This window comes from Montipora foliosa, chromosome 6 (genome assembly GCF_036669935.1).
Source record: "Montipora foliosa isolate CH-2021 chromosome 6, ASM3666993v2, whole genome shotgun sequence".
NCBI classification, from domain to species: domain Eukaryota; kingdom Metazoa; phylum Cnidaria; class Anthozoa; order Scleractinia; family Acroporidae; genus Montipora; species Montipora foliosa.
In genome coordinates this window covers 63,858,705-63,883,704 of record NC_090874.1, presented here as the reverse complement: position 1 = coordinate 63,883,704, position 25,000 = coordinate 63,858,705, and the positions used below count along the sequence as shown (strand labels likewise).

Genomic DNA, 25,000 nt, shown 5'->3' with positions numbered 1-25,000 from the left:
TAAAATGCCGATGGGGGCTTTTTTATTGAACATATCACAGAGATGGTTGCTTGACAAATCATAGGCATGTACCACGACTTTTATGGTGCGCCCTCTTATGTAATCGAGTGGATACAGCACTGAAAAAGTACTAATCAAAATGCAACCGATATCGCTCAGTCCTTAACGTGCAAAAAAATGAATTGCGGTTGGCCCGCGTGGTTTGTCTTTTTTGTTATTTGTTATGCATTTTCCGTTTATGATAAAAATAATAAAAGCTTATACCGCGCTTATACAAACTGTCCTAAGCGCCTTACAATTCATACATTCGATAAAAAATGAAACATAAATACACCTGTATACATATGAATATACACAGCTATGGCTGAAACAAATGCAAACAAAATCAAACTAACTAACTAAAGGTTATATGCTGATTTGAACAGGTACGTCTTAAGTTCAAATCTAAAAGAATTAATACTATCAGCTGATCTAATATGAAACGGCAAAGACTTCCAGAGGATAGGTGCCTGAACTGAATAAGATCTGTAGCCACAAGTTTTCAGATTGTAGGGAACAGTCACAAGCCTAAGATTATCTGAGGATGATCGGAGGGTTCTATTGGGCCGGTACAGAGTGAGAAGTTCCTTTAAGTATGACGGAGCCAGGTTATTAAGACACTTAAAAGTAATTAAATTAATCTTAAAACACTGTATTTCTCCACGGACGTGTTTATTCGTCCCCTTTCCCTTTTTTCAATTTAGTGATTGCGCGGATGAGATATGGGAAATTAGGCGAAAATCCTGGAAAATAAGATTTGAACAATATATTCAATAGCCCTTTTCACGGTTAGTTTTTCTCGTTTGCACATAGTTAATAGATGTAGGCTGGTTATGAAACTCGACAAGTTTCTTTTTTTTCATGTTTTTGTTCGCTTTTTTGGCCTTGACCCTGCTCAAAACCCGAGAAAAACACGCTTTTTTCGGCAGGATAACCAATCAAAAGTTTCGACTAATTTATTCGAAATTAACTTGCCAATCAAAAACAAAAGATGTGCAGGGTCACAATTGGTTCAACATCGAATTGCGACTGTATTGTTCCTGCTTTTGAAATTCCCAGGGTTTCATAACCAGTCCCTAGATTAACTATGGTTTGCATTACAATATAATCTAGCATGTATGTGAGGCAATTTCGGGCTATTTTGTAGTTTTAACCCGAAATTGCCTCGCATCCACGTTCGATTACATTGTAATGCAAATGAGAAATGCTAACCGTGAAAAGGGCTATTGATCCCTACTCTGCTTCAAACTTGTCTTCCATTGAAAGGTGAAAGCAAAAAACAGATGGTCGCGTTTGGTAAATAACCCATGATAAGCTGATTGATTGATTGATTGATTGATTGATTGATTGATTGATTGACTGACTGACTGATTGATTGATTGGGTGGTTGACTGATTGATTTAAGGTGGCTTACTGCAGTTTTCTAGAGAAAAAGATCATGATTTTGAAATAATGTGAAATTAAAGCAACAGGACGTCACTTTTGAAGTGTTAGTCATTGCAATTGATGTAAACTGTAATTTTACCTCACAAATAAATGCAAACCAGGGTGAAATGCTAAATGTAGTCACCGAGCTCCTGAAGGGGGGACTGGAAACTAGACATTTCAAAGGCCTTTTTCTCGAAACCTAGCCCTTCAACCGGGGTTAAAATATAGGGAATTAGTAAACAATATGAAGACGGAACCATCAACATTTTTGTAAAAAGATTTAGAAAGACAGTTTTCCAGTTATTATCAAGAGACAAAAACTAACGTTTTTGCCAAATATAGGGAATTAGTAAACAATATGAAGACGGAACCATCAACATTTTTGTAAAAAGATTTAGAAAGACAGTTTTTCAGTTATTATCAAGAGACAAAAACTAACGTTTTTGCCAAATATAGGGAATTAGTAAACAATATGAAGACGGAACCATCAACATTTTTGTAAAAAGATTTAGAAAGACAGTTTTTCAGTTATTATCAAAAGAGACAAAAACTAACGTTTTTGCCATTTGCAAAAAACCTGTCTGACAGATTTTACTATTTATTTGTATACTTGATTATTAAATAACCTCACTAAGGAGATCCTGAAATTTTAAGGTGGGGTCGTACGCTAATTTGTGAGAAAAAGGCCTTTGAATTGTCTAGTTTCCAGTCCCCCCTCGAGGAGCTCGGTCACTATATTCAGCATTTTCCCCTGATTTGCACTTATTTGTTTGGAAAAATTACATTTTACATCAATTGATGGTTTGCATCTGAGATCACGGCAGCCTTGTTGGATGGCAAGAACGATAACCTGTCTCTGCTCAGAACTAAACTTCATTATTATGCAAATTATGCAAAAGTAAATTGTATTGCATTGCCCTCCAACATCTTGATCTTTTTCTTCGGAAAACTGTAGCAAGCGACCTTAAATGCCGCTTAATATAAGGCTGGTTAGCTGGCAATGATACCGCCAGTTACGCAGACTATTTAATGTCGGTACAAATTGGTACAATGTAGTCACTTAAAGGCAGACGCAACCTGAGTGACCCAATCTTTTAAACTACTCGGCTCTTCCCCAGTTATCTCAATTAAGTGAGTCATGTCTTTGTCGTTAACCAAGGGACATTCTTCATCGGTTAGTCTGTAAATTTCTAATATTCCATCAGCGTCTTCTTCACCAAATCCTGCAACGTCGATGAGGCGTCGCCTACAATCTTCATAACTGATTCTCTTGTATCTTACTTCCTTACCCAGAACCTCACTAAACGTGGCTGCCAGCTCACCAAGAGTGTGACAGTTACTAATCAACTTGTAAGTTTTTCCAGAATGCTTCTCAGGCTTAGCCATGATAGCAGCTGCTGCCTTTCCGATGTCCTCGACGACAACTGCGGAGAAGGGTTTGGTTGGGTCCCCTGGGGTACTAAAATATGAGGCTTCCTTAATAGAACGTTGGTAAGCCCAGTAGTTGTCCACAAATGGGGGAAGGCGAATCAGAGTGTACGAGATATGGAGATTTGTAATGGCAGACTCCAACTCACCACTCTGTCTTCCATAGATTGTATCAGCTAGTTCAACGGTAAGAACACTCACTGTGAGAATGTGTGCGACACCCAACAATTTAGCGACTTCCGCAGCTGCGATAGCAAGTTTATGGCCATTGGTTGGTGTCACTATAAAGAGAGATGTCACACCACGAATCTTGCCTTGGAATGTCTTTTTGTCATTCATGTCCGCCTGTAAAACTGTCACACCTGGCAGGGATTTCAAGTGTGTTACTTTCTGGGATGTTGGATCTCTGGTTCCGGCGAGGATGTTAACTTTTTCTGAGTATTTTTCCGACAAAACTTTGACAGTGGCTGATCCAACCGATCCACTGCAGCCGAGAACAAACACTGTTGGCTTGGACATGGCTGTTGGAAAAAAATGAGCACCCTATTTGCTCAGTCTATGGTGCGTGACGGGAAAAACACAAGCGCGCCGCGCGGGAGAAATGGCCTCGTACGATGTGCAATAGGCCACTTCGGAAAATACCATAATACTTTTTGTTTGTCCCCCCAAATTTTGCATAACCATTGTTTCCAGTTTCTCATGGGACTTACAATGATCCCAAGAGAAACCAAAAACAATGCCTATTCAAAATTTGGGGGGACAAACAAAAAGAATTATGGTATTTTCCAAAGTGGCCTATTGCAAAGCCTTTCGAGCTGGAGTGGACATTCTCGCGTGGCTGCTCATCTCGCGACACGCTTGACATACTGAGAGATTGAGACCCTGTCCGTTGTCTAGAAAGTTTATGATATCAATTTACGTTTGTACACAAAGTTAAAACTTCTACATCTGTCTCAGGCGTAAGCAGCTGTCAAAATCGTCGCGAAAATGAGGGAGAGGCATAATTTTTATGTTGCGTGAGAGCGAGAGGGCTAGCATTAGCAAGCATTGCAATTGCAACGAGGCTCACCAGACTTTAATCTTCTTAATGACAACCCGGCCTTGAAAATATTATCAGTTCTCCATTATTTCAAGGTTGACCCTTTTCTTCCCCGTTACAACGAAAGCCCTCTAAGGTTTAATAATATAATTAACCACTTACTTGCAAACTCGAAGATATTCGACGACGCCCTGATTGAATACTCATCAAGTAGGAATCACCATTGTGTCCCACAAAAGCTGGTGCCAGATTATCTCGTCAGTAGCAGAACGCCTGGTAAACTTTTTCCTCGATGTGAGTTTGAAAAAAATGAAACTAGCGGCTTATGGCAACGACAGAAAAGCTACAGAATGAGATTCTTCTCAAGGAAGAGGCTTTTTTGAAGGAAGCAAAAGCCAAATTGACTGAGCAGCTTAACAAGCTGAAGGTCAGGTTAATGAAGCGAACCAGTTTTAATAAGCTTATGTATGTAATATTAAATAGGATAAGGCACCGGGGCAATGCACAGCAAACAAATTGTCTTCCCTTCTTTTATTTACTAAGCCGGTACTGTCCTTCCATAATCGGATTCTTGTCATGTCTACAGAACATTCGACAAACTTCAACAACAAATAACAATTTCATCATCACTCGTTCAAAGTAGAAATACGTAAGCGGGTCGTTGCAAGGGTTTAGATTGGGCCACCCACCCCCTTCCTTTCCCTCCCATGTGATTTTAGCAATCCCATTTTGCAAATGTCTATCATGGGGCGACTGGTATTTTTTACAGGTCATTTTTTTACCAATACAGAACTTGAACTTGAGCTTGAGTGAGGCTCCAGCACTTGGCTAAGTAGCCTGACTTCTGGCTGTTATACACAATTGTGGTCTCATTCACACAGAAGAAACCTTCCAGCTAATCCTGCCAAGCCGACCACATGCTGGAAAGGTCAGACCACAACACCAGAAACACTGTCCCCTACTCTTTTCAAATAGTGTGTGGGATCTTTAACGTCCCACAGAGTTAATGAACAAGGGTTGTGAGGCGGGACCTCCAGCTTATCGTCCTTATCCGAGAAGACTAGAGAGTCTAACCATTTGCAGATGTAATTACAAAGGCAGCACTTTCTCCTCAGTTATTTAAAGACCCTGAGTGTTGGTCCGGCCGGAGTTGAACTCACGACCTCCCGCGTGACAGCCCGGTGCTCAACCAACTGAGCTAGCCTAGGGCCTGAAAACTTTTGTTTAGTCCTAATTAAGCCTAAGGTTAGCTTTTATGCATGTTTAGGATACTTTCTGTATTAATAAAACAATGACCTGTGACCTGTGGCCTGTGACATGTAGAAAATACCAGCTGTTCATAGGGATCACGCAGATATTAAGTGGAATGGCCCTGCTACCTGTAAATTTAACCTTTTGGGATGATAGAGACAGGTGGTTTCACAAGCCTTTTTGAGATATCATGTCAAGGCAGCTAAATTTTCAAGGAGAGAAAAGAACAGACCATTACACATTGGGAAAGTCTGTTTCCTACCATTGCATCTTTCTTTAAAGGGGCTAGGTCACGCAAGTTTAGGCAATTTCAGCACTGATCGAATGGTCATAGAATTAACTAAAATATCAAAATAACTGTTCAAAACTATAGAAGAACTCTAACAAAACACAGGGAAGCCAAGAAGGGACATGGATGGACAAAACTGGAGAGGATTGAAGTGGATTGAATTTGGTTAAATTTGAAAAACGTCGGCCCACCTTTTTTCAAATTTATATCAATCTTTATCAAAATGTCATTTACAAAGCTGGAAAATCATTCTCAGTTGATATGTGGCCGTGATTTTGCAAATGAAAGACTCATGCTCTGCCAATTTGACGTTTAGAGCTCATAATTAACAAAATGAAACAAAATTACCTAAAATAGCGTGACCTAGCCCCTTTAACATTCAGAGAGTTTTATGATTTTATTTACTCAATTTAAGTGAAGGAGATGAGCTTTGTATAAAATGCTCCTTAATGAACAACCTTCCAAATTTGTAGGAATAGTTTCTTCCCAAATTTTTGAAGCCGTATGTGTATATGCAGAAGTAAAACTTGCCAATTTGTCGGTAATTATAATTACTGATTTTAGATGAGTACCGTTGTGTTATGACTAATAAATTAACATTGGATACAGTGACCACTACCAAGGAATTGTAATTATAAAAAACTACTGGGGCCGGTTGCTTGAAGCCTGGTTAGCACTAACAGTTGATTAAGAGGTATCAAACCTTCAGGTTTAATTTTTTCCATGGTATTTAACGCTGGTAGGTACTAACCATAGCTTGAGCAACGGTTACCTGGTCCAGAGTGTTTATATGGCCAAGCCAGGGTGTGTACTTATGATATCAGTCTCCCACAGTAGCCCAAGGCTCAACAAACTATTCATGAGTGGCAGTCATCATTTCTATAGATTGATAAAAATAAATATGTATTGTGTAGGGCTACAATCATCCACCCTCTGTTGTTAGTGTTCCTTTTATTTGGGATGTTGGACTTTTTTAGCTTTGTCATTTCCTTGACATGATTAATATTAATTTTGTGTATTAAAAATTAGGTGGAAGAAATGGCATTGATGAAAATGTTGAAAACTGCCAAAACTTCTTCGCCTCATACTAATACCATGGGACTGTTTAGCAAGATATCTCTCCATGTGAGTGTTTTTTACCATTGAAATAAATTACTGAAAATTCTTTTTAGTCCCTAAAAAATAATTTTATGTTCTGGGGTATGCCTGTCTATTGAATTGTTAAAATAGATTGTGATGCAAAATCTAATAATAAAATGGACCAGTTGTGAATTGTGCAGCAACAAAAGAACAGAGTCAAGGTTCAGGGGAATAATTAGCATATGTTTTGTTCAAAGCAAAGGAAAATGCAAATTATTTCCCTGAACCTCGACTCTGTTCTTTTGATGCTGCACAATTTGAAACTAGCGTATTGGTTTTTGCGCATGACAATATTTTGCAAGTTCCAATTGATTATTATGCAATGTGCCTAGTTGAAATATTTCCTTGGAATAGACACTAACCTATTATGAGATTTTGGGTCCAAATAGCAATAATTGCACTCTGAACCTGACGCACATGCGCAAAGCAGAAAACCTTTCCTCATGCTCCCATCTTAAGTTTAACAATATTGTTGACTGATGGATCCATACTATTAACCTTGATTGTAATTTTTTTGACTTCCTGTTATTGTTAATGATTTTATCTTTTTTTTTTTTTTGGTTTAATGTTCTAGTCTTCCTCTTCAAGCCTGAGAATTGATAATCTAGAAAAAGAAACTGCTGCCGTCAATCATATTCCTCTCCCTGAACTAAACACTGCTGTAATGTAAGTCACTTCTGTTTCAAATTGTTTTATTGTACATAGTTTGAGGTCTGCCTACTGAATCCTTGTCAATCATCATCATTTCCTTCCTTCCCAAAGCCAAGTTGTCATGCAGCTGTATGCGTAACCATCACAGAGGTAAATAAATACTTCTTGTGAGGTGAAAATGTTTGAAAGATGTATATCCCAACGACTTATAATTATGGAACAATTTTGCTGAACAAAAAAAGTGACCACAGTTAATATAACAGCTTAATATAACAGCTTTTCATCTTGCCCGCCATAAGGCTTGCTGTCCTCTACGCGATTTATTATGTCACAGTTGTGTAACCAGGTCTATTTGGCCGAGCGCGAGATGGAGACGCTTTGGAGCGGCAAATTCGAGTTTTTTGTGCCGGAAAAAAATAGGAAGCAAAACGTTCAAAGGATTAAAACTCGCAATTTCAGACTTTTTTATTGCTACTCTTTTCGATGAAAGCAAAAAAAAAAATTACTTCATATACACTTTAAGTTGCAAGGCTCTTTTGCTTAGAATGGTATTAACTTGTTGAAATTCATCAGTCTAGAAGTGTGTGAAAATTACTTTAAAAATATATATCAAGGGTCCCCAGAGTGACATGTTTAAAGATGGATTTAGGAAAAGGTACAAATTTGAGCAAAATTACTCTAACTATAATTTATATTATATCACGTGCAGGGATGAAGGAGCATACCAGGGTCTTCACAGGAGGGTCTTCCCCGTGAAGACCCTAGCCAAACCCCAAAACACACAGCACTTGGCATTTGCATGTTGTCACAATTAAATGCAACATTTGACTTTGTTAGTTTTAAGAAGGATGGCTGAAAGCTATCAAAACTGTTTTTTACATGCAATATTTTCTTGCAACTGTGTGACATTAATTTTGGGCTCATTTTGACACAAATTTATCTCACAATAACAAATACAGAAAGTCACCCACAGACTGCTATTGCATAGATCTTGATAATTTCACCTCAGAATTTCTTAATACTATATAAGCCAAAGGTAGTGGTCATGATAAAGAGATCCTTTATATAAGAAGACTTTCAGATTTCAGGTGCTTTGGTGAATAACATTAATTTTAATACCAGTAATACAAATAGACTCTGAAAGTGGTCTTCTGTGTTTTGAATTTTATGACAGGTGTGACGTGGTGGGTTGCAAATTTTTCGTTCTTTTCCACATGACTAGTTGGCTTTGTGATGGTTTATTAAAGACTGTTATAACTTTTCAAGTAGTTCGAATTTTTATTGACAAACATTTTTGCTGTTCTCAGAAACAAAGACGCAGATATTGGAGAGGAAGAAGATGAAGATGAGGACGATGAAGATGATGATGTTGATGTTGATACAGAAGATGAGGAAACTGGATATAGTAAGTAAATGTAACTCCTGGACCACTTTTTCAGAGTCTCATATTTGTTAAAATCATATTCAAATTCCAAAGTTATCTATTTTATATATGGAATGGTATCCCCTCTGAACTTTTATCCCCTCTGAACTTTGGCAGCTTGGGCATTACCTTTATGCCAATTAGAATGACCTGCTTCTAAAGATCTGCACTGCGAGCAGTCTCTTTTGATCTTCCTAGATAAGTCGGGAAGAGGAAAGAAGACTCTGCCAGCTGCCTCAACATTTTGTATTGAGCATGTGCTAAAAATTTAAACATGTTTGGGAGTCAGTCACACGTGACTAGTAACCACAAATTAAACCACAAAACCAAAACAAACAGTTGGGAATTTCAAACAACTCTGGCAAACACACGACAAGCAAGAAATCATTTCCTTGGAAACTCAAGATAATTCAAGTTTTAAAATTGCCATTTCAATTTTTACTGAAAAAAATAATGGGTTTCTCAATATTTCTGGCAAACTAGTTTCTGTAACCAAGTTGACATATAGAGGAAATACTCATGGGAATTTAGACAGTTAAAAATTGTCGCACTGGACATTGTAAATTAAAAAAAATACTGATGATGCCTGGTGAATTGATCACGCGCACAAATTAAAAAAACAGATTTGACAAGTCGAAACTGGACTGACTCATCCATTTCTTTGGATGAGCAGCAAATCAAAAAGTCGAGGTGGCTGGCAGAGTCTTCTTTCATCTTCCCGACTTATCTAGGAAGATCGAAAGAGACTCTGCTCGCAGGGTACTAATTAAAAGATCTTAAAGGGGCTAGGTCATGCTATTTTAGGTAATTTTGTTTAATTTCCTTAATTATGAGCTCTAAACATCAAATTGGCAGAGCAAGAGTCTTTCATTTGCAAAATCACGGCCACATAACAACTGAGAATGATTTTCCAGCTTTGTAAGTGACATTTTGATATAGACTGATTTGAAAAAAAGAGGGCCGACGTTTTTCAAATTTACCCAAATTCAATCCATTTCAATCCTCTCCAGTTTTGTCCATCCATGTCCATTCTTAGCTTCCCTGTGTTTTGTTAGAGTTCTTCTATAGTTTTGAACAGTTATTTTGATATTTTAGGTAATTCTATGACCATTCGATCAGTGCTGATAAATTGCCTAAAATTGCGTGACCTAGCCCCTTTAAGAACTGAGGATATGATTGTTGACTTAAATTTGTTTGTGTTGCATGCAATAAAAAGAGAAGAGATAGAGATGCCTAAGTTTATTCTGAAGGCTTGTAGAGCTTGTGAGGATTTTACAACATGGCATAGATCATAGATCTTAGATTCCTCAAGCCTCATTCTGAAGCTATGTTATCATCTTGATGGTAACCTCTGCCATTTTCAACTTAGTTTTACTTCCCTGAACAGACTTGAGCTAAATTCATCTTTCTACGTATTTGACACTTCTCTAAATATTTTTCTACATTATTGTTGTCCCTCTCATCTATCAGGCTTTTGTTTCAGTCTGTAATTTTAAGTGATTAATTTTTCTGTTATTGTAATTAATTAATTAATTAATTAATTAATGTTAAGTTTTACATGGTTTATCATGGATAGAGGTAGTACTTAATAATATTATTTAGTTGCAGTCTAGGTGCCTGCCTAGAATAGCCTTGCTACCTGTGGTCTACTATGGTCTCTGTATATTCCTTTTTTTTCTCTCAAAACAAAGTGAAGTTAAATATTGCAGTCAAACTTCTTTGAGGGGCACACAAACTTTGTGACTGTTATGTTAAAGTGACACTTTCAGTGGACTTGGTTTATTTTGATCTTTAACCTAAATACAAGCACAGATCTTCATTTAGAGGATCTTATGATAATTGTGTGAGTGCCTCATGCTGAGACCAAAACCAAAATATATACCGGTAAGTACCTGGATTTAGTGCTTCTCCCTTAAAGGTGGCTCAACACTTTCAAGAGACCTTGTTTTTAGAAGGATAATTTTGACACTACAGCACTTAATCACGTAACAGCAATGTTATGGTATCACGTAAAACATCAATTATTGCTGAACAGGATGCAGTCATTTTTGAGATGTAACAAGTTACCATGGCAACAGGAAAGCCTTGCAAATACACCCTATGTTTTGGCTTTAGTTGCTCTTATCTGAAAAACTAACTTTGTGACCTCAATTTTTGTTATTGCACAAAAGTGATCAGCAGGCCAATATGAAACTCTTTGCAAAGTTTAAAAAATGCTGTGGAGTGGATTTAGAGCTACCTTGCATTTTCAATTAGTCAAGGTGGCTCTGAATTTGCTCCACATAATTTTTTTTACTTTGCAGTAAGTTTTATTCTGGCTTGCTGATTACATTTCAGAAATAGAAAATGGAGTCTCTGAGTTCGTTTTTGAGATATGAGCAGCTAAAGCCAAAATATGGGGTGTTTTTACAGGGCTTTCCTGTTGCCATGGTAACTATTTACGTCAAAAAAATGACCAAATGTTTTTTAGCAATAATTAGCATTTGATGTGGTACCATAACGTTGCTGTCAAGTGATAAAGTGTTGTAGTGTCAATCCTTCTAATAAGAAAGTTTGTTTCAAGTGTTGAACTGGTTTGAGCCATGTTAAGAGATTCAGAATTACTTTCGTCTGAATTTTGGTATCTTTGGGAGAAATGGAACTGTTGGTTTTCAAAAACTGCTGTTATCATGGAGTCCCCAAAGGGCATTTCTTTAGCTTTGTAGTGAAATTGATCGAGTTGTGACATTATTGCTCTCATCTCTGCACAATGAATGGGAAGGAAGAGCGGCATTTTCCCTGCCTGTCTCTATCTTAGGTGTACTTACAGGCGAAAGAGCAGACGTTAGATGAGATCATGACAACACATGCTTAAAACTGTGTTTGAATCTGCAGGTCAACAGCTAATGAATGCAATGTCAAATCTCCACCACAACAGTGATGTGGATGGAGGCATTTCAAGGTAACTGTGTTTGTAGGACTTTAATTTATTTAGCACTTCAAAGGCAAATTACCTTTCAATACATACAGTAAGAAGTAATAATAATAATAATAATAATAATATTATTATTATCCTCAAAACACAACTCCACTCTTATCAAATCAATGGTACCCATATAAAGGGTCAGAGAACCAAAGAAACACTACAGTATGTACAGAAATTGAGAGAGATTTTTGCACAAACACTTCACATTTTTTAAAATACTATTTCGAAAACGTTCTATAACATTTCCTTGTAACTGAGTATGGCAAAACGCAGACACGTTTTTCTGCGTTTTGTAGCGCTTTGGGTCTGGAAACAGAGGAACAAAATAAAATAGCGAAAAGCAAAATGTGCTTTGACTTGTAGCTTTGAAAAGGTGATTCGGATGCTCGCATTTAGAGGTCGTGAAAAATTCTACAATTCATTTTATTTCAAAATTGCTGATACAGTTTTATAGCCAACTCAATAAGCTTTAATTTGATATTATGGGGGTTTAGGTATCTACAGCTTAAACCGGACGCAACACATCGCTCGGATGCAAGACATCTCTGAAGGTGTACGGTAACCTTATATCTGCTATACCAGGAAGCTAAAACTAGTTGCTATCTTTTTTCAAGGTCAGTGTTTCGTAGTGTGCTGCAACAAGAGTTTGATGATCTTGATGAAGACGATGGGTATTTATGATAAAACTGTCAGCAGGGGATGCTTGGTTATCTTGGATGAAAGAGCGAAACAATTCAGTGGATGGATAAAAACAGACTTTTCCCACACAATCCATAACAAATTATTTGGCATTCTGAGTACTATTACACCAATACTTACACAGAGGGTAGTATTTTCATAATAACATTAATAATGTGGTCTGTGTCAAGTTTTTGAAATGCAAACAAAGAATGATAAATCTCACAGTGTGTGTGTGGTATTTATATTCTACCATTTAGCCTTCTAAATGTAACAGTTGCTCCCTTTGTTGGTTGATTCAAAGGTCGAAAGATACATGTATCATTATTGTTAAATTAGATTTTTCACAGAGTGTACAGTAAGTTAACAATTTGATTTGTCGCACGAGTGTGAAGTATAAAAAAGCACTGACAAAACCTGCAAGTATGCTCTAGCAAGTGTTTTCTTCAGAACTACTCCAGGAAATTTTAATTTTGACCACAACTACAAAAAGCTTTAAAATATATATTCCTATGATGGCACTAGTTCAAAATCAATGCAGGGAACAGGGATGGGGTGACCCGAGAACACTGACCCCCGGTCTATGGACTACCCAAATGGACCACCCACAAAATACTATTTCAAGTGAGTACTATTGGTCGTAAGCAGCGTCACTATTAGTGCTAGACCTAAAGATCACTTCAAACAGCATTGATCAACAGTATTTCAGTCTAAGCACCCATTTTAAAAAGGTTAGCTTTCAATAATAATGTTGTGATGGCCGATTACTTCATGGAAGTGAAGTGAAACTGGTGCAACAATAAATTGAAAGCCACCCTTTTTAAAATGGGTGCTTAGACAGAAATACTGTTGACCAACACTGTTTAAAATGGAAATTTAGGCTTAGCACTAATTATGACGCTGGGGAAGTCCGTTTAGGTAGTCCATGGACCAGGGATCAGTGTTTTCGGGTCACCCACAGGGATGGCGCTGTGGTGATAGTACTTGCCCCCCCTCAAATGCGGCCCAGGATTGATTTCCAGACTTGGCATCACATGTGGGTTGAGTTTGTTGGTTCTGTTCTCTACTTCAAGTCTCCAGTTTCCCCTCTTCTCAAAAACCAACCTATGATTTGATGAGTTGATTTTAATTGAATCTGTACAATATCCCCAATTAGTACCCTAGTGCCAAATACAGTTGACAGTAAGATTATGATTGCTTCCAATAGAGTCTTCCATAGGTGCTAGAATGGTTTACATTTACACAATACATCATTTCCAAGGATGTTGAATCAAATACATTATTGAATAATTTATTTTAATACAAAAATGAGGCAGTAAAAAGATTTCTGTAATTTATGCCTGAATTTGTTCTTAACAGTACAGAAGATAATCAATGTGACCTTAACCCTTTCACATCCAAACCGGCCTGACTTAGTATTTTACTCTGTCTACGCCAGACGATTTTACCGGTACTCGTCAATGGGGAACCCCTTGAGAGTGACACTTAACAGATTTTACTCTGTCACACGCCAGACGATTTTACTCGCCAATGGGGGGCACGTCCTAGGGCCTTTGAGGTGTGAATGGGTTAATAATAAATTTATTTATTTATTCAACTGGAAATACACAAAGTAAAGAAAACGGAACAGAATACATGTACATACAAAACAAGATGAGGCAAACTTGTTTGACCCAGAAACACCAAGCACTCTCAGCCACTGGAGGCTGGGCATAAGGACCAGCTGACCCTTTTTTCCCAAAGAGGGCCCAGGAAATCGGGGTTCATGAATTTGAGGCAACTTTGCAAAGCTGTATCCTTCCCAAGCAGCAGGCTCTTGTCTTTTGACAGTGGGGCATTCACAGGTAGATATAACGAGTTTTTTTGCAGACTGAAAGAACAGTCAAGAGTTTACAGCTCAAAAAGTTTGACGACTGTTACTTAAGAGAACTATTATTGTAATGCTGAAGTTGCATTCCATAATTCATGGGAAATGCTCCAGGGTTGGTTGAAGTTGTAATTATGTTCTTAAAAACAGTAACAATCCTGTAATTTTCAACTGTCTTTTGCCATCAAGAGCCATGGAGAACAAACCGTAAATCCATTAAAAGGCCTTCAATTAATTCAAAGTAATAAAGGTAATTTTTTCATTTCAATTTGAGAGGGATCTTGCTTTTTTTTTTTTTCACTTCCTTAATAATAAGTAGAGTTCTGCTATTTTAAGAAAAAAATCAGTATTGTAGAAAACATATCCATAATGCTATAAAGAACATTATGAAGCCTGAACTCTCTTCCAAAGTGAATTCTAAGAAAAAAGATTTTTAGTCATAACGTGATAAAAACGTTAAATTAGTAAAATAATCGCTAAGCTATATATAGTGCTATAGATGTGTGGAAATTGTGAAATCCTTAAGTTTCAATCTGTCAGTCCTACAGTACTTTTGCCAGCGTGTCTTTCATGGACAGCACGTGGGTAAAATTCAAACAAATGAGCCACTTGTACTGCTTCAAGAAATGGATAGGTAAATGAACCAAGAACAGTCAAGATAGTCATCATGAACCACCGGCATCTGCAGCAGAAGCTAAAAGAAAAGCAGAAAGAATAACTGGGTGGTTTGGAAAAAAACGTTTCTCTACCATCAACATTCTGTCAGTCATAGTTTAAAAGTGTCACTGTGCCCAAATACTAAACAAAAATTCAGTTCCATTTACATGTAAGTGCCACTTTCTTATAATCGCAAAAATTAGTTCCCAGCATTTTTTCCCTTTTTCGGGGGGGTATGCCCTTGCAAGATTTTTTTGCAAATGAAGGCATCCAGCTACCTGTAAATAATCAGCTACAATGCTAATTAGAAAACAGTCCTAAGAAAATATGTGCGCTGATTGGTTAAAAATCGTGTGTTATCACTCGATGGAGAAAGAACTAGCACAAGCTGTTGACATAGTGATGGCGTGAGCAAAGAGAATTTACATTTTGATAATTAGAGTTTTAAAACAAGTTGTTTTCCTTTTTCTCGTCGTGTTGTTTTCTAAAAGAAATATAAAACATGTACTCCGTGTTTCTATCGAGTTATAGAAACACTCGTGAAAGTTTGGAAGAACTTGAAAAAGCTGTGGAAACAGAAGCACACAGCATTTCTTGTTCTCCCAAACTTTCACTAGTGTTTCTACAACTCGATAGAGACACAGTACATGTTTTCTATTTCTTAATAAGAGTTTCCTTACAAACCATAAATTGAGGATATTGAGTTTACTCTTTCAACATAATATTATAATGTAAACAACTTGTACATATCAACAATACAAACCTTTTCCATCACACGCTACCACTTTGACTTTCTCAACCTTGACAAGTTCTCCCACTTCCCTGAACTCTACATCATTGAGGACGAAAGTCCATACATTATCGCAAAACCTGTAGGTGTTTAGGTGACCCTGAAAAAATAGGACATTACACTGTATCTTATAAAGTACACTGGTTTCTGAAAAGTCATAACAAAGGAATGCATAAAATCCTCATTCATTTCATTTTATCAATTTAAGATACAAATTACAATGATACAGTGTAATCCTGCGAAACCCGCAGGTAGCAGAGCTAATTGAGGCAGGTTGCGCTTTTTAATCAGACGTCATTGTCAGTAACTTAAAAAGTTTAAGAAAACAAAAGAAATAGAAGAAAAGAGATAGAAACAAACAAAGAAAGAAGCAAGCAATTACAATAAAATAATTATACATTACATCACGTTACAAGTTAGTTTCAGTAGTCTAGAAACATTTTGAGGAGCAAAGTCGTTAGAGATGCTATACATTAAAGTGGACATGGTCTCAAAATAGAGCATATTTATCAGTAACATTTTAGACGAAATAAAGAGAGGAACCGCATGAGTTCGAGGTTACATATGATCAAATGCACATAACAATTATAAAAATTACATCAGCTAATAAATTACAGTAGAACCCTTATTTAAATAATAAGTCACTATCATACACAAGTCAGACTATCAGAAGCAACATAAACAATGTGAAATTAATTTCCAAGACAAGTGACTATCAATCAATACTCCCAAGATATTTTACATATTCTTTGCATTCGGACGAGGTTAATGTATTAGTATTGTTATCTATCACATTTACCACCTCATATTCAAGCTTTTTTTGGCATGGTTGGAATATGACAAAATATGATTTTTTTGTATTAAGTGTAAGTTTGTTCGCCGTCGGCCAGTCACACACATTTTTAAGTTCATTATTAACGGTGGCCTCAAGAGACCGAAGATTATTATCAGCAAAAAGCATGTGTGTGTCATCTGCAAACAGGAAGAAGCTTAACTTTGAAGAAGAGTTAGGGATATCATTTATATAATTATATCAAAAAGAGTAGAGGACCTAACACAGAACCTTGTTGGACCCTGCAGGACATTGTCGCTTTAGCTAATACTTTCATTTCCACCTCTGTAGTTTGCACATGTCCACTTAAGTATGAAGAGAACCAATCGTTTACAACGCCTCTAATGCCATAATGATACATAACTTACACGTACTTAGCAAAACTGAGTGGTTGACTGTATCGAATCTTTTTTTAAGACTCAATGAAAATTCCACAGGTGTATAATTTCTTGTCCATATTTCTTTGTACAGTTATTGTATTAATTAACAATATCAAGGATTGCATGTTGTGTAGAGTATGTATCTCTTAAGCCATATTATGATGTGAAAATAATTATTTTGTTTTGGTCAAGGAAGATTTTAAGTCTTTCGAACATTACTTTTCCAAAATACGATTAAAATTGGACAACTAAGAAATTGGTCAATAGCTTCCAGGGTCAGTCTCATCATCAGATTTATGGACTGGTATAACTTTCACATTCTTTAGCTTAGAAGGGTAAACACCCTGACCGACTGACTTGTTTATTTTGTCAGCTAAAGGTCAAAGGCTAAAAGGCAAAGCAACTTCAGGTAACCTGAAAACCTCCTTGCCTGAAGAAGAATAATAGCACTATACAGTCAAAACATTGGGGTTGTCATCACATATGACCACATTGTAAGACAACCATAAATAACTGACATTAATACAAATAGTGATGTTTAAATTAGCAGTGGTAACCCCAGCTGTTTCTGCGATGAATCCAAGAAGTGAACAACTTGAGTACGCAAAGAAAAACCTCTAAACCCAAAATGGAAGGCTCATGATCACCAGGGTCTGTGGTCAGTGGACAGTGTTTCCTTGCCTTTTCAAAAGGGTTGGTAGAAAAGCAGTTCAACTTAAACTTACCTTAAAAGAAATTTTGCTCTTAACTTTGTTGGAGAGAGCATGGTTGATTGCTTTGTCAAACTGCAGCAGTACTTGAAGGGCAAGCTGTGGACTTATCTGTTGCGACTGGAAAGACAAGCAAAAGACCCAAGTATCTTATCAGTTGGTGGGTAGTGTCACGGTATATCAGGGCTGTTAAGTTATGCAACTTACGTACAGTAGATGGCAGTTCTAAATGCCAATTTTAAGTAACCCTGCAGTCCAGTCTCCTATAAAGACAGCAAAGAAGTTACCAGGTGTGCTGGACCACAGATTTCTCATCAGGACCTCTTGTAATGTACGAGACCAAGTATCTTGCTTTTCAAACTAAGTGTTTGATGGGTTTCAAAAGCTTTCTGTTACTTGTAACTGATATGAATGTTGTGATAGGTTATGGTTTTTCAACCTCTGTTTAAAAATTTACAGTGGTACATTTTATTAATGGGACAGTGAGTGATTAACCTATTGACTCCAGGGGGTTCCCCATTGAGGAGTAAAATTGTCTGGCATTAGACAGAGTAAAATACTAAGTATGGCCGGTTTAGGGGTGAATGAGTTAATGGTACTTTTAATTGCAAAGGTATAAGATTGGGCAACAGTTACTTCAAGCTTTTCCTTTAATAGTTAAGTGGGTTCTGTCTTTAAATTTCTTTAAAAAGTATATAATTATTATATGAATATTCTTAGATCAAAATTAACAAATAAATATTACAGCGAGGTAAACATAACTATATAATAATAATGAAAACTATAAATATACTGCCTGGCGTGCTCTCAAATAGTATTGTCTGCCTGCTCATTCTTGGGTTGCACGTCACGCAAGTGAAAACATTACGCTTACCATTTTAAGAAATTGATTCACGAAATGGAAATGTTATAGAAGAGGAATAAATAAAGAACGGGTCCAAGTCTCAGGGCTGTGCGATATTCCGTACTTGAGTTATTCTGCAAAATACATTACTCAAATTTGTAGATTTTAGTATGGAGGCGCCATGTTGGTGTACTGCTGAAGTACACCAACAGAAGAAACCTGTAGAAACATCTGGAATTTAGTTTGGCTGGCTTTAACACTTTCTGCTGTATAATGAGCCAGCAAACATTCATATAGACACGTCTCCTAGTACTGTATATTGGCTGCTTAGGCCACAAAAACACGAGGGAAATCGATGTTTTTATGCAACTGGCATGTTTTTCAAAAGCCGTCAACATGTCACGCACTGTGAAAAACTCTGAAATTCAACCTGCTCTATTTTCATAACGAAGCACGGTACAGAGCTGAAAACATGCAAACAGATATATTTTTAAACCCTCTTGTAGTTGATCGAGATAAAAACTCAAAAGGCTCTTTAGTTTTGTATTTTATTTTTTTGTGACGTCACGTGCAAGCCAAGAATAGTTATTCTACATTGTCAAAATCAATCAAATTGAATGAGACAATTGTAGTGCCCCTAAAATTCTAATAAAGTTTTAAACACCCTTATTTTGCCATTGATTAAGGAATGCTTAATTTCAGGAGCAAGCAAACGTACCGCAGACTTCTTGGTAAAATGAAAGTTAACACAAGTAATAAATTTACACTAGATGTTCCCCTTCAAGTTTTTAGTGAATAGATGACAACAACAACATTTTGGCAACAAAATTGTTTGCTATTTTTAAATCATTTAAATTTTGGTTTGCAAGAATTATTTCCCCTGCCTTGATCAATAACCTCTTACTTACCAAGCACAAGGGCTGTACTGGCCCGCATTCACTACAATATTGGCCCAAGGTTGTGGCAGTACAGACCTTGCAGCGCTCGGCCCATACAAATACGACTCAGGGCCAATATTCCCCAGTATGGTCCCGAGCAAGTGAGGTTTGTAAGTTGTTTATTAATGGCATTGTTTCTTTGAGAGATTGGGCACTTCTCCGCTTGGGGAATGTTCGTAATCTTCATCTTCCATCAGGGAAATTTGAATGATAATCTTTTACATGTAAAACTAAATTCCACTTGGTACGATAATTGCACTAATGTGACAAAAAAAATAAATAATTCTGCCCTTTCCAAACTTTCTCGGTTGAATTTCCCAGGATAGAGAAAATTTGGAAATGAGAAATCCAGACCAAAAAAGTAACACAATATATACAATTAAAGCGTTCTAAGATAAGATTACTGTAGCTACAAACTACTTATAAAGTTTTTCTAAAAGTGAAGACCTTAGCTTGATTTTAAAGTTCTCAAAGATTTTAAGTTCTTTTAGGTTAGAACTATGCTGCTTCCAGATCTTGACCACCACAGTAAGTCAAATATTACAATGTAGTTAAACAAAGCTTACTTTGAAATCTGACAGTGAAAGATGCAATTGTTGTTAAAGACCATTACTCATTGCTTTCACCACCTGTCTTGTTTATCCAATTGACATTCCATTCTTGAGCTCCATAAGGGTATATTTTGTTTAAAGATCCACTAAAATGCCATGTGCATTACTGCAACAATGTCTTTGACGCCTTTGCAGGTTAATTAATATTCTACTGTGTCCACCGGATAAAATCTACGCATTTCTACTACCCCCTGAAACCTACCAAAAATATGCGGAGAACACTCTACGCACAAAGACAATACTTAGAAGAGGAGTGACGGGAAAGACCTACATGTATTGCACAACTTTTCCATTTTCCGCCACAGGATAAAAATAGATAGATAAATCATTTATTAAAAATACTTAATATAGTTATAAAATGCCCAAAATAATAATTCCAAATATAATATGATCGTGTTATTTACATTTTTTGTTGCTTATTTGAAAAATGCATCATGAAAGAATTATGAAACCTTTTGGTTTTAATATTAGGTAAAGAGAACAATCGCTTGTTTCTTGTCTGTGTCGTGTGCCGTTGCACACAGGCAACAGTCCAGCCAGTTTGTGCTGGCCATCACTCTCAATAATCTGATTAAGTAAAGTAATACACAAGTGTTCTTGCCTTTCAAAAAGTGACATTAAATTGGCGTCTGCTAGCGCTTCTCTATACGAAATGTTCTGGATACACAGTCCTTAGCGCTCGCCTCAGTATCCTTTCAATCTGATCAGACAGATAGCCCAGCAGACTAGCATGAAATGCTTGCGAGGCGTATTCTAAGACAGAGCATATACACGCACAGTAAAATTGAATGAGAGATACACGGTCAATACCAGTGCGCTTAAGTTGTTTGAGCTAATAAATATGCTGAGATGCTTTCACGGTGATATTACCAACATGATCATTCCACCTTGGATCATTTCTTAGTGTAACGCCGAGTACTTTCGCTGATTTAACAGTTTCAAGGGTGTTAGTATTGACCTCAAGAGCTGGAATGTCTATGTTTGCTTTTCTGTGGAAATCTGTACAGAGTTCCTTCCACTTAAGGACGTTCGCGCCCATTGCTACTGCGCACCTGTTTGCACGTCACGCACACGTCATGCATCGTAGACCACGCAAGTAAACACGATGCTAAAGGCGCAAAAATTTTCCACAAGAATGGAACATGAAAGTATGTGGCATCATGGGATAGCTGTGGACCCAAGTCTTCTCGGAAATGTCACGCAATGGCGTGACAGTGCGAATAGACAATCACTTTGAGAACTTCGCAGCGATCTTACTCTCTTGAATGCTCGGTGACCCCCATCTTTCTTTCCGTAGATCACTTCCTTTCTTGATTTTGTCCATTTTAACAAAAAACAAAAAAAATTTGTACGTGAGAAGTTACAAATATTTGGCCTTTTATGCTCTCGTGCGACCGAAGTTTTCTTTCTTTGACTAATATGTATCGTTTTTCAAGGTCTATTTCACCTCAGAAAAAGACATCAGCTGCAAAGGTTAATTTAGTTATATTAGTTATGTTGAACTGAGTATGTTTACCTGATCTAAATTTCACTCATGCAGCTTTTTTATTGCTGACAGTTGTAAGCTAAGATCGTCTTAAAGTAACGCAATCTTCTAAAAATGCACCTCATGATCTCGAAAACGAGCACGGTGACCCCCCTTTTTCTTTTGCCTTTTTGGCAAAAGTAGATCATTGCCTTTCTGCGTGGCAAGTTTAAAAAAAATCTGTACGTGGAAACGTTTTGGGTGCGAACGTCCTTAAGTGAGTTCAGTTTGAATTTGTTGGCGTTTGACCAGTTAAGGACATGGTACACTGTGGCTTGTAAATATAAAAATTACTTGTGCCAAATTGGAACAATTTCCGAGACCATTGTATTATCAACAAATTTCCACATGGCCGATAGAGAGTTATCTGTAGTAGTGAGGTCATTTATCTTGACCAAAAAGAGCCACAGACCAATGCGGGTACCCTGTGAAATCGCGGCAGGAACTGCGGTGAACTCTGAGAAACAATCAGAGCCAGGCTTGACACGTTGGGATCTCCCATGTAGAAAGTCTGCAAACCAGTTGACAATGGAGGGGTTAACTCCTAGACTATAAAGTTTGGTAACAAGTAAATTCTTTCTATAGTCTGGGAGTACTGCCCAGACATGGGAGCCAGTTTCATCTGTTGCTTCAAGCCAGTGGTGCAGCATAGAAATGAGTGCAAACGTGGTGCAGGAATTTGGTATAAACCCAAACTGGTTAGGATCCATGGACTGTAGCATCACAGGTTTGAGTTAAAAACACTAATAAATTCCACTCAGATTCTGACTGGATTGCCATATGGCAACCCAGTAACAAGCCCCATTGACTTCAATATGCCATTGTGGTTTATCAATGGTAAATGTTGTCACTATCAACGAAATACACCGCAGCATTACTAGAGTGGTTTTCAATTGAGCGTCGAAAATAATTAGGAATTCAGCGAATTGCTTTGGTTTTGCATTACTTCACTCAGTGATTGGTTCAAAGTTCTCGCGTCTCTTTTTCAACGAGTGAAATCAAAACCAATTGTGGCTTGCACATTTTCACATGCCTTGCGGCGGCTATGTGGAATTACTTAGAGTTTTGATTGGTTTACTGGATTGTCTCCATCCTTTTTGATTGGCCAAAGTAATTATTACTTTGGTTTTGGTTTTACGACACTCGATTGAAACTCACTCTATCTATTGCATACACTTGTATAATACAAGCAGGGCCGTAGCCAGTATGAGGCAAACCGAGGCACTTGCCTCAGTCATTTTTTTGTGATTCTTTAAAATAAAGGGTGATTCCAGTGTTGTCTTTAACATGTACATGTACTCATCATAAACACCCAGAATCCCTATGTAGAGAATTTAACCATGGACATTGGCTCAGTCATAATTTTTTTCTGGCTACGGCCCTGACAAGTAGGTCTGTCAATCAAGATAATCATTTTGCACCAACCAGGCCCCAGTTGTTCAAAGGGTGGATAGCGCTATCGACTGGATAACTCAATCAGTTTTGCTAGTGTTTATCAGCTGGATAGTGATTTATCCGGTGGATGGCGTTACCACCTTTTGAATAACCGAGGCCAGATGTCGTGTTTGTGAGCGCTGATGGGTTTTTCAAGAGAATGCTGAAAATTCCGTTAACCAGGATTTTGTTAAACACATAATTTTGCCCAACTGACTGAGTTTTCTCTCGCTGCCGAGTGGCCATTCAACTAAAAATTACTTTTGTTAGGATTAGCAAGAACTGCACATTGACATTGTAGTCAGCCAAAAATGCTCAAAAAGGAAGAACTCACAAGCTATTTGTGGAAATGACTGATCCCTACGTTTGATAGCTGAATTCAAGAAGTTGATACTTCGAAAACTACCTTTTTGACAGCAGCAATACGATAGAGTACTTGTAACTTGAGTGCCCTGCTATCTTCCGAGGCTAAAAAGTAGATTTTCGCTCAACAATACGCTAGGATGGTAAATGAATGCTTTACCTTCTAAACTGAACGGTAAACGAAACCTTAACAATCCTCAAGAATTTCAAATGCGCCACAATTTGACACTACAGAATGAAAGTTGAACGGTTTTTTACCTGAATTAGTTCATCTAAACTCTCCTGTAAACTGTTCCCCAAAGTCGTGTTACGGTACAGTTGATAGCTCATCTTCTATCGGCGATCGCAGTTTTTATACTGCTGCACTTCCAGTCGCTTCCTTTTTTGGAGTCAGTGTATGACCGCCATCTTGGATTTTACCAAATATGGATGGAAGCTATGGTGTTGTGCAAAGTCTTCTGGGAAACACTGCGTCACATTTTCTCGCAGTGAGCACAAGCGGAAGAGCAGAATGCAAAAACAAGACACTCCAGAAATGAAGCACGGCACGAGTTTCTCACTCAAAATCAAGAGAAAATAAAGGGGGAAGGGAGAGCATCCCCCGTACATGCCCTTTTCCACAAGTAATATGCCTTATTTATAGATCGACTCCCACGCCATACAGTTCCCAAGGAGATTAGGCAATAGCCAATCATATGGCCGGAATTTGTTCCGCGAGGATAGCCTACGCTCAGAGAACACATTCCTGCCATATGATTAGCTGTTGCCTAATCTCCTTGGGATCTATACAGCGTTGGAGTCGATCCAGAAATAACTTGAGACATATTAGCCCCTGCATAAAAAAAATGTCTATGGAAAAGAGCATGTATAAGGGATGCCCTCTTTTCCACCTTTATTTTCTCTTGTTAAAATTCGTTTATATTGCTCCTTCTCAAATGCAGTAATTTTGCTCCCTACAAATGGTTATAATAATTCTGCTCTTCAGCTTCTTCAATTCTTCAGTTTTATTACTCGGTTAAGCTAATGTTGCTATACACCAAGGATAAAATGGAAAATTACAAGCAAACAAATAATAATAATAATAATAATAATAATAGTAACAATAACGAGATTAAAAACAATACATGGTGCAAACATATAATAAAAATTCTTGAACAATCAGATCAAATTGAGATCTAAATTGGTGAACGGACGAAGAGTTTACAACATGAGATGGGAGCAGTCTATAACAGTTCAGGGGCAAAAAGAGTATTTGAAAACACCCAGTCATGGAGAAAAAGTGTTCAAGTTAAAGTCGTGTTTTCTTCGAGTGGCCGGAGTGGAGAGGATAACGTAATCCTCAGGTGGAATAGCAAAAAGGCCTGTTTTAAGATCTTAAACATAAACGTCACTCGGTCACGTTTTCTCAGTGTTGACAGGTCTGGCAACTTTAGTTTCTGAATAAGAGAAGCAAGGTGATTTTTTTTTATTGCAATCATAGCCTGCGTGGCAGGCCGTAGAAAGGAGCGCCGGAGTGTAGGGGGGGAGGGAGGAGGGTCCGCTATTGCAATCAGAACGCCTCCACCGCAGTGGTTACGATCTTTTTGGTACACAGTGAAGTCCTGTGCCGTGCGTTTCAGTGAAAAACAGCTCTTAGGAAAGGAAAGAAAGAGGTGGTTTTTTCACCGTATGGAAACCGTCCCATTATTTTACGTTGACTGTATTTCGACAAAAAACGG

General features: G+C 37.5%; 4 protein-coding genes across 5 annotated transcripts in view; 2 read left to right on the top strand and 2 right to left on the bottom strand.

Annotated features, from left to right (window-relative positions):
* LOC138008121 (inactive tyrosine-protein kinase PEAK1-like) overlaps nt 1-25,000 on the top strand; it is a 301,176-nt gene that overhangs the window by 19,218 nt on the left and 256,958 nt on the right. The window lies entirely within an intron of this gene.
* Nucleotides 2,390-4,230, bottom strand: LOC138008118 (nmrA-like family domain-containing protein 1). Its single transcript, XM_068855324.1, has 2 exons — nt 4,097-4,230; nt 2,390-3,416 (listed from the first exon to the last, which is right to left on the bottom strand). The coding sequence occupies exon 2, from the start codon at nt 3,412-3,414 to the stop codon at nt 2,524-2,526; it is 891 nt and encodes a 296-aa protein (XP_068711425.1). The 5' UTR covers nt 3,415-3,416; nt 4,097-4,230; the 3' UTR covers nt 2,390-2,523.
* Nucleotides 4,159-12,556, top strand: LOC138008119 (snRNA-activating protein complex subunit 5-like). 2 transcript variants are annotated; one of them, XM_068855326.1, is made up of 6 exons: nt 4,159-4,361; nt 6,504-6,587; nt 7,189-7,280; nt 8,573-8,670; nt 11,563-11,629; nt 12,268-12,556. In XM_068855326.1, exons 1-6 carry the CDS (start codon nt 4,260-4,262, stop codon nt 12,332-12,334), a joined length of 510 nt encoding a protein of 169 aa, XP_068711427.1. In that variant the 5' UTR covers nt 4,159-4,259; the 3' UTR covers nt 12,335-12,556. The 2 variants fall into 2 exon arrangements, with proteins under 2 accessions (XP_068711427.1, XP_068711426.1); XM_068855325.1 differs by having other exon boundaries at nt 4,161-4,361; nt 6,504-6,599.
* Nucleotides 13,643-23,689, bottom strand: LOC138008120 (transcription initiation factor IIA subunit 2-like). The gene is made up of 4 exons (XM_068855327.1): nt 23,541-23,689; nt 17,583-17,687; nt 15,619-15,745; nt 13,643-14,892 (listed from the first exon to the last, which is right to left on the bottom strand). Exons 1-4 carry the CDS (start codon nt 23,610-23,612, stop codon nt 14,864-14,866), a joined length of 333 nt encoding a protein of 110 aa, XP_068711428.1. The 5' UTR covers nt 23,613-23,689; the 3' UTR covers nt 13,643-14,863.

Coding starts and splice junctions, on each gene's coding strand:
- LOC138008118 (XM_068855324.1), bottom strand. CDS start 3,414: ATGTCCAAGCCAACAGTGTTTGTTCTCGGCTGCAGTGGATCGGTTGGA.
- LOC138008119 (XM_068855325.1), top strand. CDS start 4,260: ATGGCAACGACAGAAAAGCTACAGAATGAGATTCTTCTCAAGGAAGAG. Junction 4,362..6,503: donor AGCAGCTTAACAAGCTGAAG/GTCAGGTTAATG, acceptor ATTAAAAATTAG/GTGGAAGAAATGGCATTGAT. Junction 11,630..12,267: donor GTGGATGGAGGCATTTCAAG/GTAACTGTGTTT, acceptor TCTTTTTTCAAG/GTCAGTGTTTCGTAGTGTGC.
- LOC138008120 (XM_068855327.1), bottom strand. CDS start 23,612: ATGAGCTATCAACTGTACCGTAACACGACTTTGGGGAACAGTTTACAG. Junction 17,688..23,540: donor GTTTAGATGAACTAATTCAG/GTAAAAAACCGT, acceptor TTGTCTTTCCAG/TCGCAACAGATAAGTCCACA. Junction 15,746..17,582: donor AGAGCAAAATTTCTTTTAAG/GTAAGTTTAAGT, acceptor CTATTTTTTCAG/GGTCACCTAAACACCTACAG.